Source organism: Apis cerana, linkage group LG11, assembly GCF_029169275.1.
Source record: "Apis cerana isolate GH-2021 linkage group LG11, AcerK_1.0, whole genome shotgun sequence".
Taxonomy (NCBI): domain Eukaryota; kingdom Metazoa; phylum Arthropoda; class Insecta; order Hymenoptera; family Apidae; genus Apis; species Apis cerana.
In genome coordinates, this window is record NC_083862.1 from 11,367,871 (window position 1) to 11,385,115 (window position 17,245).

At 45.6% G+C, this 17,245-nt stretch overlaps 1 protein-coding gene and 1 long non-coding RNA gene across 5 annotated transcripts in view; one reads left to right on the forward strand and one right to left on the reverse strand.

Annotated features, from left to right (window-relative positions):
- Nucleotides 1-17,245, forward strand: part of LOC133666972 (uncharacterized) — a 90,323-nt gene that overhangs the window by 22,526 nt on the left and 50,552 nt on the right. For 2 of the 3 annotated variants that reach the window (XR_009831915.1, XR_009831913.1), the window contains exon 3: nucleotides 16,702-17,040. This is a non-coding gene — a long non-coding RNA (uncharacterized LOC133666972). Of the gene's footprint in view, nucleotides 1-16,698; nucleotides 17,041-17,245 lie in introns of all 3 variants that reach the window. The other variant, XR_009831914.1, reaches the window with a different exon arrangement.
- LOC107995150 (LIM/homeobox protein Lhx9-like) lies at nucleotides 1,164-16,955 on the reverse strand. 2 transcript variants are annotated; one of them, XM_062081879.1, is made up of 5 exons: nucleotides 16,678-16,955; nucleotides 11,422-11,592; nucleotides 10,152-10,384; nucleotides 4,730-4,965; nucleotides 1,164-4,299 (listed from the first exon to the last, which is right to left on the reverse strand). In XM_062081879.1, the coding sequence occupies exons 1-5, from the start codon at nucleotides 16,953-16,955 to the stop codon at nucleotides 4,045-4,047; spliced, it is 1,173 nt and encodes a 390-aa protein (XP_061937863.1). In that variant the 3' UTR covers nucleotides 1,164-4,044. The 2 variants fall into 2 exon arrangements, with proteins under 2 accessions (XP_061937863.1, XP_061937864.1); XM_062081880.1 differs by lacking the exon at nucleotides 10,152-10,384.

A 17,245-nucleotide genomic window follows, 5' to 3' on the forward strand; every position in this document is an offset into this window, starting at 1 on the left:
CGGATCCGGAGGTGATATTTCGAAGCCGCCGCGTATGGGTCCCGGCCATTGTATCCTCCTCCTCTTCCTCCTCCCCTACCTTCTCCTCTTCCTCCTCGCGCTCATTAAATATTAACGAGAGTCTCAATTTCTTCATTTCGTTGATGAGTCGCCGCGCGCCATCCGAGAACCCGCATATAGATTGAAAATTAACTTATATGAGCGGCGGCGAAATATATGTGTATACGCGCCGTACAGCTCGCTGCACTTATACGACGCCGGGGCCTACAATTTACACGAGAGGTCCCTATGTTGGTATAACCCCTAAGTAGAAGAAGCCTTCGTCTTCTTTTTTCTTCCGCCTCTCGACCTTCCTCCTCTTCCTCCTCCTCCTCCTCCTTCTCCTTCTTCTTCTTCTTCTTTTCTCCGCTGCTTCCAGCCTTCTCCCACCCTCGCACGGCCGCCCTCCTTCCACGATTCTTTCACGCACGAACGTGAAATCCTTAAATACCTAATTTGATGCTAATTAGAACTCGCACTTGCTCTGAACGGGCGGATCTCGCCGCGACCGGCTCGCGTGTGGCGAAAAAATACGAGAAGACAAACGATTGACCGTCGTCGCGGCCGCTTGGGACTCGCTCGCTTATTCATATTTCGAGGTTATATTCGCGACTCGGTACGGATTTCAGATTTAAGAAGGGCGGGAGGAGGGGGAGGGTGTAATAAGCGGGAATAAAATTCACGTTTCATGCGTACCACGGCTCGCATATTCGCATACGACGACCAACTTTGTAAGATGGCCGTGAAACGGCTCGGAACAGGCCTTCGAGCTCTCCTTTTGCCAAGGGATTCGGAGACCTTAATTTGCGATTCAATTAAGAACGAGATTCGTGGGATCCTTTGAGACGTTCGGTTTGGGGATGATTTTGGGGCTACTTTGTGAGTCTGCGTCTTCCTTTCTTCCCCTCTCGATCGATCCCTCTTGAGACGAGCGATCCTGTTTTCGAATGAACCTTTGGATTTTGAAATTGAATTTATAGAGAGGGAGGAGGAGGAGGAGGAGGAAAGAACAAGCTATGGCGATAATCGTGATAATCGAAATAAGAGAAGTATTAGCATTAGAGGGGAAAGGGAGATAAACGAAATGAAATAAGAAGAGAGAAGTAAGAAAATGATTAATGCCATTTTCAAAGTCCAGATGTACGTAACTATTTATTATACGATAATAGCCGCACTCGAATGCTGCACATTAATTTCATCTATACAGTTTTTAATATAATTGTTCCACCCACGACGCTTTATTATTATTATTATAATTATTATTATTATTATTTCTTCTTTTTCTTTTCTTTTTTTTCCTTTTTTTTTCTTTTTTTTTTTTTTTTTTTTGTTTCTTGTTTCGACTTTTAAGACGCTGACGTACATTAATCGCTATGCTACACATGCCTAACACGCGACTGCCGCCACTTCGCCGACTATGCACATTATTTCCGATTCGACGCGTCGAGCCTCCACCTTCCGGGGGAAGGGAGGGAGGAGGAGAGTTTGTTTGCCTGTGTCGCAAAATGTGGAAAGAAGTGAGAAAAGACCGCGGGCGCTATGCTGGTCCTATGTAATCGCGATAATCGACGAGATGTTTGTCGAAAGAGCGTGGAAATTTTCAAATTGGGAGATATATATATATATATATATATATATCTTTTTAATCTCGAAACGTCTCGTCGCTTAATGCAGTCGATAAATATCATTTTTTTTTTCTAATTACGACGGTATATATATAAAAATTATAAGTTCTCGATCGCGCGTTACAAATAAATTTTCATCTTCTCGTCATAGGAATCCACGTTTCTACTTTTTTTTTTCTTTTTTCATTCTTTTCAGAAACGCTCACGAGTTTCGCGAAAAAGTTTGTGTTCTTTTTCCTCTTCTCATCTTGGTTTTCTTTTTTCCCTTTTTTCCCCGATACCCGTCACTTTGCTACACGACGATGGTCGGGATGATCCCACGAAGCCTTATTATTTAATAACGTCGCTCGCGTCTGGCTAAAAACTTTGCGATCCGTCCGCTAATTCTCATTTTCTATAATATACATATACTGCGTGTCGTCGGTGGTCGAACGTGTGTATTTCGTATGTCGATCGAATCCAAACAACCAACGTATCCCCTTAGCTTAGACGAATAACTTTTTACTTTTCTACGAATAATTCTTCCTTCTTCGAATTTTTCCAATGAACGCGAATGAACGCGCGAAACATGTACCGATTTAGTCGGATTTATCTCAAGATCGATGAGAAGCCAGAAGGGAAAATAATAATTTCGAAGGCGAAATTGAATTCGATCGTCACATCGTACAAAAGAAGAACCTTCGTATCTTACCTACTCGTACGTACGTTTCTTCTTCTTCTTTTTTTTTCTTTTTTCTTTTTTTTTTTTCTTTTTTTTTTTGGCACGAGGAGAGGAACGCCGTTTTACCACACCTGTCGCTCGTTCGTTCGCGATTCTCTAGCCCGTAAATCGCCGTTATCAAAAAGTGTCTTCGTGACACGATACTCGGCTAAAAAGGAGGAGTGAAGCAGCGCGCGTGTCGGGCCGGCGTGTGTGTGCGAGCGCGCGCGCGCGCAAGATCGAGGTATCGAAGCGATAGGGACCGTATCGATCCATCATGATCGTACATACTTTTATACTTGCATCGAATGCGAGTTTAAAAAGGAAGATAGCGCGAAAGGAATTTTTCCTCGATGATAAAGATCTATCCCTCTCCGTTGAAATGGCTCGTTTGATATACATTCTCGGTTGAGAGAGAGGGGAAAAAAAGAAAAATGACGCGTTCGAACGCGTTCCGTTTCGATCCTTATTATATCCTTCCGTCTTTAAACGAAAAATAAAAATTTAATTTTCGTGAAAAGAGGCCGTTGTATCGAGTATCGTAACACCCGGACCCGACTCGCGCTCTCGCTAGCGAGACAAACTATCGCCTATAAGTAATTCTTTGGTAATTCGGATGTGCATGGAACTATGATTATTATCACTGATTACTTAAGTATAAATCCGAAACGCTGTTTCCCAAGCGTTCTGCCGTCGATCTCTGTCCTGTAGTGTTTCTAATATTAGGGACCGTTGACCGTTTCCTGGCGAGCGAATCCTCTCATCCTCAGTTCCATTCTCTAATTCGCTATCGACGAAGATCGATAAATTTCAATCAAAGATTAGGATTGCGGAAGATGGCCTCGTTTTTAACTTCTCGCGCAAACGAAACTGTCTGTTCGTTCGTCGATAGTTGATGGATCGACCGATCGTTTTTAGCGTTGCTCGCCACGTAAATCGAGCCTGGTGATCGATGAACGCTCGTTTGTTCTTGTTACCTGTAATTGACGTACGCGGATTGTTGTCCAAAGTGTATATATATATAATCGCTGAAAGGCGTTTAACAGTATCGGCCTCGCTGATACAAACGAATGCGATAATTGCGGGGATTTGACAAGCTCGTAAGGAAGAAACCGTTTCCAACCTATTAGTAACCGTGAACGTCTTCATTCGGCCGCGTGATCGTCCCTTCTTATTAATTAAGAAACCTAGGAACGAGCTTGATCGAGATTGTCAATCTCTCGTTGTTTCTTCACGGACGCGTTCCTTCTTCCTTTCTTTCTTTCACGGATTTCCTATAATCCTCGACCAGCCAACTCCGGATCATCTGAATCGCTCGCTCGCAAGAAATTGGTCAGAGGTCTCTCTCTCTTTCGATAACCAGTCCCTGGATTTCGACTCTCAGCGCCATCTCAGAGGAGGAATATTCGATGAATCGTAAATAGAAACTTGTCCTTCTTCGCGAGTTAACGGAGAGGAACGAGAGGAAGGGGAGGAAACGTGGTCCGTTCCCTTCTGGAATCGATCCAGGAGAGGAGGAAGAAGAAGGAGCTCTCGAGGCTCTTCCTTCCTGAAAGTGGACGCTTTGAAAAAAAAAAAAAGAAAAAAATCGTCGAGGAAAGGGGAAGAAAGAGCGAAGATCCTTCATCCAAGATGGCTGGAAAGGCTGCTGTAGCTGTCTTCCTCCATCTCAAGCCGTCGTCAGTAAAGATCGGAGAAGGAGACCTGAGAGGAAACGCCGGAATGTAGGTGATGAAGAGCGTGGAGCTCCTCCATCGAGGTCGACGGCATGCTGTTGCTGTCCCCCAGGATGCTGGCTGCCGGCCCTACGTTCGGCGAGCCGGCCGTGTTGGAGGGCACCGGTGTGCCTGGACACCCCACGTTGCTCGTCGTCGTGTTGCCCTCCTGCCTCATCATGTTCCGCCGCCATTTCGCGCGGGCGTTTTGGAACCAGACCTAAGCGGGAACCGAGAATCTTCAGGGCCTCGTTTCTTTCGCGACGAATTCTTTCTTTTTCTCTTTTCTTTTCTTTTTTTTCGACGAAGAAGATACAAGATCAATGAAAATGAACGAGCAGAACGAGATGAAGAAGGTTGACGAGGAAGGATATCGATCAATTCAAATCGAGAAGGAAATGTGATTAATGGAAATTGGAATATTAAACGCTCGATTATACTAATTTTCATCTCCGTCATCTCTCGATATTACGCGCACAGAATTATCGATAAAAAACGGTTTTCTCGACATTCTTTTTTCATTTATCTTGCTCGATAAAATGAAAAAGGAGAAAAAGGAACGATCGGTCGGCTAATTATCGTTGGTTCTCGAACTCGATATGATATACTCGAGAATAAGGAAATGGTGGGTGAGATTTATTTTATCCTACCTGAAGCACCCTCTTCGAAAGCCCCGTCTTCTGCGCCAGTTGCTTGAGGTCCTTCGCATCCGGATTCTGATTTATAGCAAAATAATTCTTCATCGTCCGCAACTGATGGTGCTTGAAGCTCGTTCTCATCCGCTTCGTCCGTTGGCTCTGATGCACAGGCCCCGGTGAGCCGACAGACGCTTCGTACGCCGCCAATGATTCCATGGACGAGGACAGTTCGGTCGGGTGGAGAAGCTCTGCAACCGAATTGTTATACCCCTTCGTACGATATTTCGATAGACTTCACGTTTTAATTGGACGAACAATCGGAAACGTATTCGAATCTTTTCTTCTCGCGTAATTCTTTGGAAGCTCGATCTACTTCGTCCAAAAGAATGATGACAAAGAGGAATAAGAAAATAAAAGCAGGAGATTATAAGAGATTGAAAAGTTGAAGAATGTGATATAATTTTTTCTTGTGGAAACTATTTAATCCAGGAATTAAATTTCGAACGGTATATAAGATTAAATTTCTTTTCTTCGCAATAAGGACGCAATAAATAATGTCAAGACGGAGATATTATTCGCGAAGGTGGAACGAACGATCGATTCAATTCTAATTTTTCTAAGAAGTATTAACGAACGGCGAAAATAAAGATGAGGAGTGTGGAATGCGCGCGAGTTTCTTGGGTCCGATCGGCTTACGAGACACGCAACTGACGTAAAAAGATGGAACAGCGATCGGGTGAAAAAAGGCAGGCGTCGATCGAACGATAGAAACAAAACGGTGGATGGTAAACGAGAGGATTCCTCTTTGATCGTTGGTGAACGGTGCTGATCCATCAATCGGCTACTAGCCGACTATCTAACCCATCTATCGAACGATTTGTTCTTCTGTTTGGCGACAATCGTGGAACGGTTGATCTTAAAAGAAAAAGATCAGTGCGAAAGAATTTTTCGATCGGGATGACGGCCGAAATTAGATCTTTGAGAGGAACCCAACGAAGGTTATCTTTCATACGTCCTTCTCAAGTAACGTGGGATTTTATAACGGATTGAAAAGCAATTTACTTGTAATTCAATTTTTTAAATTAACACATAAAGCGTGTATTCGAAATCTTGAAAACTGTAGCGTGGACAGGTGCAGCGACAAATTAGAGAGCAAAAGTTGAGATAGGGATCGAGAGAGATGACTCGTCTCTTCTACTTGGTCCTCTCCTACCCTCGTCCGTTCTCCATTTTCCTAAATTAATTCGTCTCTGATTCGTTTCTCGTTTGACAGAATAGGATAAATAAAAATCAATTTCAATTCGATTTGCAAATATACGTGATACGATGCGTATAAAATTCCCAACAATAATTGAGATTTGCTACAACTTCACTTAATTAACCTCGAACGAGTATTATTGTTTAAATGTTTTTTTCTTTCTTCAATTAAATAACGCAGGTTATACAAATTATATTCGAAGAAAAAAACCTTCGCTTCCAAATCTTTCCAAATCAAACCATCCCATCCCATAAGTAAGTAGAAAAATTGTCTCTTTCTTTGCGTGCAAATGAATGGACGAGACGAATTTCCACGCGCGTAAGAATAGAAATTTTCTTACAGAGGCAGAGCGCGCCCCCCCTCTTTCCTTTCCCCCCATCGAGCAGAGGGGACGACATCGGTGTGCAACGGTTGCGAAGTCGTTGCGCGCCGGCGGAGCGAAGGAACGCATCCAATAAATAAGACGACGAGGGTAACCATTGAATTCAATCGGAGAGAAAGAACGGGTTCCAGGCGACGTTCGTGGACAGCCGCTGCGCGCCAACCGGGGGCCGAGGGGGGCCGGAGGGGGGTGGACCACGACCAGAAGTAAATCCCCGAGCACGTATCCGCCATTACTGTTTATTGTCCCGAACTTCCATTCCCTGCGGACGCGACGTTGGCTCGCGATCCAGAAAAGAGAAGAGCCGCGACGCGGCCACACCGACGTTGGAATTCGTTTTGTTGCGAAAGGGTGAACGACACCGATTTTTCTTTCCAATTCCAGGATCGGATGGACTTGGAGAATTTTTTTAATCCCCTACTTCCAGTTTAGGGAATTTTTCCAGTTTGGAGGGTGCTTCCATTTCTTCCCTTCGCTCGACGATTTAGAGAATTTGAAATTGATGACGTTCGTACTCTTTTCCAAATTTCTCTTCAATCTTGTTGCGATATTATTTATAATAACACGAATACGATGAGAATGGTGGATAAGTGGAGTGGATTATTTTACAGAAGATTCCGATACAATTTCGAAACGGAAGCTGTTCGATTCTACCACAAGGTTGACCACCACTGTATTGTTCGGGGCAAGAAGCGGTTTATATAACCCGTATATCCAACGTAAGGGAAAAATGGAAGGTTTTCTATACTCTCGAACACCGTGGACAAAAAGCGTCTCGAGTCACGTTCGACCCAATCCAGCGCGGGGAACCCAGTTTCCCCGCGCAAGGGGCACCCATTCATTGCACCCAGGCCGAGGTCGAGAAAAAGCGAAGAAAATCGAACGGCTCCGGTTCGATTCCCGAACGGTTCGCTTTCCCTAGAAACCAGCTCTATCAATAAACGCGGGGCGAGCGAGGCCCTGCAAAAGGAATACGCAAGTTTTTTCATCGAGCTGGCCTGGTTCCCAAGCTCCTCCGAGCTCGAAAAAGGAGGGAGGGGGGAGGGGGAGGGCGGGATAGCGGGAGGCGGGGGTTCGAGGACGGTTTTCGTGGTTCAAGAATGAGATTACAATTTGTCAGGTCCTGGTCCAGAGGGCGAAATCACGCGGATGGCACGGACGTTGGATGGAGCGAGGACGAGGACCGTCCTCTTAGCAAGAAACTCACGCGGCCGGCATTATAGTGTTCCGCCGGCCATTCTGCTGGCCGCGGCCACGTATTGGCCGCGGCAGCATTCTTTTCCTGCCAGATCGGCCAATCGATGCATCTCGCCACCGATACCCATCTGTCACTGTCCGAGGGGGCCTAGCCTTTTCTCCGTTCGCGCGACCGGCGTGCCTCGAATCCCCGTTCAAATCTCTCCTATCTTCGTCGTGAATCCTCTCTTCCGGTGCTTTCGCCCGACAACATTTTCGTCCACATTTTTTTCCCCCCTCCCAATTCTTTCGTATCCTCCTCCTCCCCCGCTTGAGATACAGCAAGTGGAATCGGGACAAAGTTTCGATCGGCCTTCTTCGTTGCCTTTTTTAACAAAATGCTCGAACTTTGGGATCTGTCTTAAAATTCGGTTAAAAGTATTTTCTGTGCGTGTCATTGAGAAGAATCAAGAGGGAAGGAATCAAATCACGCGGAGGAAATGTTTCTTCGAGTTCTTCTCGCGAAAGGAACGCGGGAAATCGGAGAGAGATTTTCAAGAATCAAGCCTGGACAAACTTCTCAGCCTCCTAAGAAGGGTAATTTTTCAGGATCGCAAGAACCGTAACCGGGAGGACGAAGGTATTTTCGGAGGCGAAGAGACGTGGGCTTATCGCGGTCGCAATTCCAACGATCCATCGAACGCGCCTGCCGACGTCCAGACGAGAATAGTTCGAGGGATCAGGCGGCCCGTCTCGCAAAAAGTGTCCCAATTATATATAAAGACAATAAAACGCGAGGCAACCGCCGGATTCCCACCCCGTCCAAGGTTGGCCCAGGCTTCGTGCCCCGATTTTATGCCCGTTGATCGCAAATTCCGCTCCCTCGAAACTGATCCCACGTGATGCCAGCGCGTCGATCAGAAAATAAGCAAAATAAGAAGAAGGGGGTGGTGGTGTATCTCGAAACGTCGTAAATGGAATGAGATATCGCGAACGAGGACGAGTTGTTTCGACGGATGGCGCGACGAGATCTCGCTTCCGGGAGTTGCAAACGTCTCGGTGATCAGAGATTTTTTGAGGAAGAGTTATATTTTTCAGAGATAACGTTAAGGAAATCTTGTTCTGAATTTTTGTATACGAGGATTGAACATTGATCGCGACGATTTTATTTATTATAAGTATTTTGGTACTTTGAAAAATTGTTAATAATTGGAAAATTTTAATCTCAAGGGTTAAACAGCGGATCGTAACGATAATCGTAATGGTACGTATCGAAGCATTTGACAATCTCGAGAGATTACGACGTTTAATAAAAATTCACAAATGGAAGAATACAAATGATTCACCGAAAACTAACGTCAAACATTTACGCAACCCACGAATCCTCATCTTTGCGCGTCTCTCGACTCCCCTTATACGTTTCACCTTTCTCTCTCGCGAGTTTCTTCGATCGAAGAAGGAAGGTGGCCACATGTTGGCGCGTATCGAAGCGGGCCAATTTAAGCGGCCGCCACGACCAAAAGCGAGGACGCGTTCGCGTACGCACGAGGGGCCTCTCGAAAAGGAAAATCGTCGGAGCGGTTGTCACATGTCCGGCGCATTGAGCGCGAACAGGCACGAAAGGATCGTGTCCCGCCACTCGGGTCCGTGGATCAATTAAACCATGGGCGAAATTTCGCCGAAGAATTCCTCGCGTGTGCGTCGATGAGGGAACACGACTAACGATCGCGAACAATCTCTGCCCGATTCTCGAAACCTCGTGCAAATGTTTGCTCACCGAACGAACCAGCCCATTATACTCATTGCTCGGCAAATAATACAACTACCCCGGCCAACCTGCCCGATTCGAGGGATGGAGAGCGAGAAAGAGAGGAGAAGAGGTCCAACCTACTCGATTCTCGAGAGGTGGATGGAATATGGAAGGAGAAAGAGAGAGGTCTGACCTGCGTCGAAGAGTGGAGAAGAACGAGAGAGATCTAACTTTCTTTGTCCGAAGGATAGAGAATATCTAATCTTCTTCTTCTTTGTTCGAAAGGGCGAGAGAATGGGAAAGAGGGAGAGAAGATGAGTTAAACAGAGTTCGGCTAGGGGGTGGAAAAAAGAGAGAAAGAGTTAGAGGAAAGGGAGAGGGATGGCGAAGCGTACCACGTGTTCCCATGGTTTTAAGACCTACGTTTGAAAGCAAGCGAGCACCCCCGTTTACCATCCGGCCCAATTATCCCTCCGGCAACCCTTTCCATCCCTCTCTTGCGTTCTCGCGTTATTTCACCACTGCCAATTACACGTATTTGCGTCCTCGACTCGGAGAGAGGCCGAGAGCCGAGACTCGATTCTTGTGAATTCTTTATTGTTTCTCGACTGCACGACGGGAGGAACAAAGGGCCCCGGGGCAGGCGTTTTTCTTCTTCGTCCCTTGCCTAGTTGTTGCCCTGTCTTCCCTCCCCTTCGCTCCGATCAATCGATTTCCGGATCGTTACTCGTCGCGATCGATTTTCCACAATTTTTTCGAAAAGAATTTTATTTCGTCCTAATAGATAAATAAAAGAAAGAAAAGAGAAGAGAAGAGAAGAGAAGAAAAGATGGATAAGAGGTGAAAATAAAGGGAGCAAAAGTCTTACCGAGAGCCCCAGCAGCCAGCCTCATGGTGACAGGTAGCTCGGATCCGGTGACTTCGGACAGCTTCCGCTTCCTGGGCCGTCCCTTCTGCACGGTGCCGGACGAGGTGATCGGGCTCTGCTCGGCGGTGCTGTAATAAGCCGGAAGCGGCGACACCCCCGGCGAACCGATGTCCTCGATACTCGTTGCTGCGCCCCCGTAATCCCCAGCGCAGCACAGCAACTCGTAGTGGGGTCTTGGGACCGACCAGCTCGTCATTCGTGAACCTTGCTGTCGAGTATTTGAGTGGCGACCCTGCGTTATCCCCCGAGTTCGATGAACGCGCGGACGCGCGCGCGTAACACGCTCGCGAGAGGCGATAGACGAACGGGCCAGCCCGCTTACCGCTCAATCGGCGTCGATCGATCGACCTCGTCTTTTCCTTTCCGTTTCTCCTTCCTTCCACCAACCATTACCATTCACCCCTATTTTGCCTACTTTTTGCTTTCCCAAAGTGAAAAGGGACGTCTTCTTAATTTTCCAATAAATACATCGGAACTCCGATCGAGCTTGTTGAATCTTGGTTCGATCGTGTAGTTCCACAAGAAGTGTAAAATAATTTTGGATTATTCGAATTTTCAAAATTGTATCTAAATTACATCTGCTATCTATCTTCCGATTGGAGAATGTTTCGATCGTTTATTAAAGTTTCGCCGTTTCAAAGATATTGCTCGTCCAAAAAGTTTCGTGTTTAGATTCTCTTCTTCGCTTCAACCCCTGCTCACGGAATCGAACGTAACGATTCGTGTAACCACTCGATAAATCTCTTCTCTCTTTCTTTCTCTCCCTCTCCTCGAATAGGAATAACGATCGAAGCAAAGATCGAACGATATATATTTCGTTATTCCTCCCGTCGATCGATACAAACGCTTACCGATCGAATCGCAAGCGGCAAGCGGCACCGCGACGTCTTTCCCTTTACGAGAGCGCGCGTCGATCTCGACTCTCTCTCTCTCTCGCTCTCTCTCGCTCTCTCTTTCTCGCTTTCTTTCTCTCTTTCCGTTCTTTCTCTGTCACGATCTCGTCTCTGAGAATCGAAAGGAAGATGGGAAAAAAAAGAAAAGAAAAAGAAACCGGATTCACCCGCGCCCGAGGGCTGTCATTATTGCGAACGAACGATAATAAGTGTCCTACGTCGACGCGCCTCGTGTTTCTGTCACTCTCGTCATCAAACTCGTTGATAACAAAGAGACGGCCATTTCGAGGATGGTAATTCGGGCTCGTGTTTCTCACCTACAGTAGACCAGGCCGTCCCTCTGCCCGAAATGATCGCCCTTGTTCAGCGGGGTGCCGCATGAGGCGCATGTAAAACAGGCCACGTGGTACACCAGATCCCTGGCGCGCATCACCAGCTCCGTGGCGGAGATTCCCGCTCGGCATCGGGAACATCTTCCGGCAAACAACCTGGGCAAGATTATCGATTCTCTTTATGTTATTAACGTGGCGCTGGTGATTCGGAAGGAATGGGGAGTAGACGAGGTGACGAGATGTTTTTAGAGTAAGGTAATGATATGGACAGGTTAATTTTTATTAGTCGAGTGTTGTTTCGATACGAGATCAATCTAATTTTGATCGATGGATGATGGAAAATGGACGAGGAATGGTTAAATATGGCACGCTCGAAGAATATTTTGATCGAGCTTTGAAAATATCGATGGCGTTTTACGAAAATTGAGATGGGAATAATAATAAAAGGGGAAAGTGAAAAAAAGTAGATGAAATTCCGAGTTGCGGAGAATAATTTAAGGTAAATTCGGGAATATTGTTGTTGTTGCGATGGTATTTTACGGAAAAAATAGTGCGTTCCTCGTGATCGAAACGGAACTAAAAATGTTAATGGATTTTGGTCGTTGTAACGTTGTTATTGTTATTAAAAGTTACACGTTATCGTTAAAACTTTAAAATCCTTTCTTCACTCGGACAACTTTTAACGAGTGTATGATATTTCGCGATATATTATCCGCACGCATGTGTGTTTACACGTTTTTTTCTTTTTTTTCTTTTTTTACGTTAATCCCGCGCGTATTTACCTTCATTCTCGATATCGTTGTTATTACATCATTTTTCCAAGCAACGGATATAATCCGGCGCAAATACACAAATAAATAAATAAATAAATCAGAGCGTGGCGCGCGCCGGCCCGATCGAACATTTTTATAATCGAATGAGTTTTAGCGCAATAAATGCGCCCAGTTAATGCAATTTACGATTACTACTTTTTGCTCGATCCCATACACAGAAATTTCAATCTCGATTATTTCCATCCACGATGAAGTAGAACCGATACCTTCGTGCCTGATCACCCACTAGTTGATAATATCTCAAGAGCGTGAAAATTTCGTTGCGAACAATTTTGAAAATAACGCGAATCATCGCGTTTCCATTTGTCCCAACCAACGTATACGATCAATCAAACAATTCTGAAATATCTATTCTCGATGCTTATTAGAAACTTTCGTGCAACGGTCTTAAAATTATGATAATTTCTCTCAAAGGTATTCCATTACGATGACCGAGATTTTCCTTCGTAAAGTGGATCCGCGCTCTTAGGATCAGCTATTTATACCCTACTTTTTTAATCCAAGATCCCAAACTTTCCAAAACGTCAATTTAACGATCAATTATCATCCGCTTGAAACAAACTATTCTATCCAGCCAATACCGAACAAAAGAAACCACAGATATATATTGCAAGATCCCTTACCTACCCCACATCCAGCCGAACGAGCACAACAACTACGTATCCCGTCTCTATCTGTCCACCAATCAACCCTCTTAATACGAAACCGTTTCGATCCAGGAATAGAGCAAGCGACCATCGGGGCAAAGCGGCTAGAAGCGAGCCTCGTTCCGGGTTCCTCCTCCGGGTTCTCGATCACGCGTTCTTCGTAGAATCCCCTAATTACAAAATCAACGATCCCGATCGTCGTCGCTCGAATTCATCGATCCTCCGCCTCCGGTTCCCCCCTCCACTTGCAGCACGTGACCTCCGTTGTTCGTGACTATCGGCTCGAACCAAAATCGGAGAACAATGCAGCTGCCTGCCTCCCCCCTCCCCCCTTGCCTGCCTCCGCCGGGTCCGCGTTTTTCTTCCACCATAACGTCCTCGAAGGGAGGAGGCTTCTCCCCGGATGGGTGAGAGAAGAGGAGAAGAGGAGGAGAGGAGAGGAGAGGATAAGGGTTTCCTTGGTGGCCTCTCTCTCTCTTTCTCTCTCTCTCATATCGGCCGACGACGATCGAGAGGCGAGGTAACTACAGTTTTCGAAGCGCGAAAACCAAATAGAGACAAAGGGGTTGGCCTGGATATGGATCGTTGCATATTGCATGGGAGAAGCCCGGTGTATTCTTCTCTAACGAACCGGCAGCTTCGAGTCCCGGCCTGGCCGGGGACACGGGCCTTGGGCGTGTTGCACCCTCGTCTGGAATCTCGTCTGGATCGGCCTCGAGGATGACGAGGGAAGGGGTGGAGGGCGATGGGATGCGGATGCCGCTACGGGTGTTCGGGGGATTGATTATTCGGAGGAAGGTCGCGCGATAATCTTTGCGATTAATGCACGAGGATAATTTTTACTTGAATTTATTTCGCCACGTTGTATCACCTCGGTGGTGTTGGGGGAATCGCGATAATAACGATTCGACGGAACGTCTTTTACCCACGAAACGCGAAAAGAAGGATTCTATCGGAATTTGGATGTTTGATTGGAATTTTTTAAAGAATTAAAGTGGATGTAATTTCGTGAACATTGTACACCGCGCTTGTTGCTTCTCGTCGATTATTAAGATTTCTCGTGATCGAAAGACTCGTCCCGAAGAAAGAAGAAGAAAAACTACGTGAAATTATATGTATAACCTTTCGTCTTGTCTCGTATCGTGGACACGATGGTTGATTCGCGATGTACAAACACGTACGCTTTACGTGCGGGGATCCTCATCTTCGGGAGGAGAAGGGTGGATTCCTTTTGACGAGCCCCTTTGTTTGCGCAATATTATATTTCGCTGGAAAAAGAGCTTCCGTAAAGGAGAGCTTCCGGCTAAAGCCGCACGTTGCATTCGTTATTCCGGCTGTCTTTCGTTTCTGGAAAGAAACGTTTCAATTTTCCGGCCGTAACAACCCGGCTTGCACGAAAAATGTTCCTCGTCGGATCCCCGACCTAGCTTTGTTCCCTTTAATTATTCCGTTTCATCGAGGCTGCTCGCGCAACCTACGCGCCACTGATTAGCGATGATTACAGGATCGGGGGGACGAGGGAACCCTCGCGACCTAATCCCTTTTTCCTGTCATTAAAAAAAAAGGAAAAAAAAGAAGAGAGAGAGAAAAAATAACAAGGAAACTAATGCTTCAAGATAATACCGTGTATAAAAAAGAGAATTTCATTCTTTTCGCACACAATTTTCTCTTCTTCTTCTTGTTCTTCTTCTTCTTTTTTCCTTTCTTCTTCCTCTTCTTGCTCAATTAATTAATTAGAACGAAGATATAACGTGACGAGATAACGATAAAGATAGTAGAAAGGAAAATTTTATTCGTTTCGCAATAACAATTTTGTTCACTTCTTGTCCTAAAATTCTTCTTCTTCTTCTTCTTCTTCTGGTTCTACCAAGGGATGGTATTTGTTTATTTATTTTTTTAAAATCTTTTTGTCAATTAATTCATACATTCGAGGAAAGAAATCGGTTATTACTCGGTTGTTGGACAAGAATATACATTCGCGGTGAATAATTCATGGGGGATTGAATATTTAACGCCGGTATTCTGGCCCCGAACCTCGTCAATTTAACAATTTCAATCCGGTTAATGCGAAACGGAAACAACGAACACCGGAGGGAAACACGATACGGGAGAGGAGAAGAAACGATTCTCACGCTTTCGAGAGCCACGCGGAATTATGCAACGCGTGCTCCTCCAGCCGCCGTCCGCTAACTGCTCTCTCTGAATTTCAACGAGAGCACGGTTTTCATAACGTAAAAAACACAATAACAGATTCCCCCGCGTGTAATTACCATTTCCACAATGGCCAAGTTTAACGTAATTAATTTCATTCATTTTGCATTTTTATATCTTAATCTACGAGGCTGCTTTCAAGAGCTTTCGCATAAGAAACGAGTGTGTGCAGGATGAGCGAGGATCGCTTAGGAGCGGAACACGGGGAAAATTTGTTTCGCTTTGCGCATAAGTGATTATCTTTGTTGAGCATCGCAACGCGCGTTTAAATTTGAAATATAACTCCTTTGTCCCCGTGAGGGAAGATTCAAACCTTTCCAATATATGAGAATATCTTTCGATTGTTCCGTAATCTTCTTAAACAATATTTTCCAACTGTTTCCTCTCGAGGAAGCGATCTCGTATTAATTAAATCATCAAATTACTTTCCTTCCGATCGAAACGAAAATTCCTCCATTTCACAAGACCTCTGCGAGAAGATTTAAAAATTTTAAAACAAGAAGAATTGCAATTTTTGAAAAACCGTACCGATTTCTCTGTACCTTTCGAGTAACTGATCGCGAGGAAAATGCTCGGTTGAGAATCTAAAATTCGAGAAGGAAGAATTTTTTTTCGAAAACGAGCGAAATTACGTTGCGAGACAAACGAAAACGTGTGCGTTTGATCGATCGAAATTGCAACAATGGGCGGGTGCTCGAAGAAAAACTGAGCGGAAAGAGGGGTGACCGCTGGAAATCGTGACCGCTTGTTTTTATCGCGCCCAACGTATCACCGTTGCAGGAATTTCAGGGACCAGGTTAGTCCTAGGACAAGGAACGGCTTAGACCTGGCCATTAGTAGACATTTTGTGTGGTCCTGGGCCGAGTTTTGAGCGGGGCGGACGCTCGTATGCAAATTCGCGGATACCCTAATAAATACTGAAACGGGAAGCCCGGACCCGGCCAATCGACGATCTTGCATTAATTTCGCGCGTCATCCCGATAATTCGACGTAAAACGCCACGATGAATGGCTGGATTCGATTTTACGTCGAAGAAGAAGAGAGGTTGTATAACTTTCCAACGATAACGGGAAAAAGTTTCGAAAGTATCCCTTTGAAACTGCATATATGTTATTTAGAATTGCTATAATATGACTATAAAAAATTATATAAAACGTGGGATAACATTTTCTCAATTCGAAGCCCCCTTTCGAGGAAGAAAATCCTTCGGATCTCCTCGAAATCGAGGCTTTTCAAATCGACGAATTACACTGTATTCACTTATCGTTTACGCATCTATAGAAAATTCAAACGCGACAACAAATACGAGAAAACTCTACGATTATAATTGGAATAAAAGTCGAAATTTGCGAAGCGACGTCCAAGACGAAAACCGAGTCTCCTCGAGTTTTCAATCCCCGAAACTCTCGGCAAAAGGAACCCGAGTACATCGGGAAGCGCTTCGAAGCAATTGTGAACACCCTAGAAGCGAAATTCCGCGCGGTCTAAGGACCCTCCCTCCCTCCTGGCATGCTCTGCCCCCTAATCCTCTTACGACTACTTGCACCAACCTATAATAATCCTCTTTGCAGTAGATGTTGCCGTCCCTGGCGAAGCACGTCAACTCGGCGGCGAGAGGCACACGGCAGTGGCAGCAACGAAGACAGCCGCAGTGCCACGCGCGGTCCGCAGCCCTTAGATACCATCGCTCGGCTATCTCCCTTCCGCAACCCCCGCAACCGAGGACCCCGTCGGTGTTGTTGTTCTCGCCGCCTCCGAGCTGCCGGTTGCTGACGGCGCCATCCCCTGGCGGGGGTGTGCTGCTCCCGCACCCGACTTCCTTCAGCATCTCGAAACGGACCGCCGCGGCCACCGGCCCATTCTGCCGCACAGAAATCCCGCCTTCCTCAGATCTTCACCAAAATTTCATTCAGGTGTGTAACAACGTATAAGTTAGTACAGTCGATCGTCTCGATCGATCTGTTCATCGGGGGATGAATTGATGGAGGGTTGGAAGTGAAATGTATAAATTCGAGTCGAGACTGAAACGACAATTATACGACGAATTGGATTGGTGAATTCAGAGAGAGAGAGAGAGAGAGTTTCGTACTATTCCTCGCAATCGTCTTCGAGTCCTTC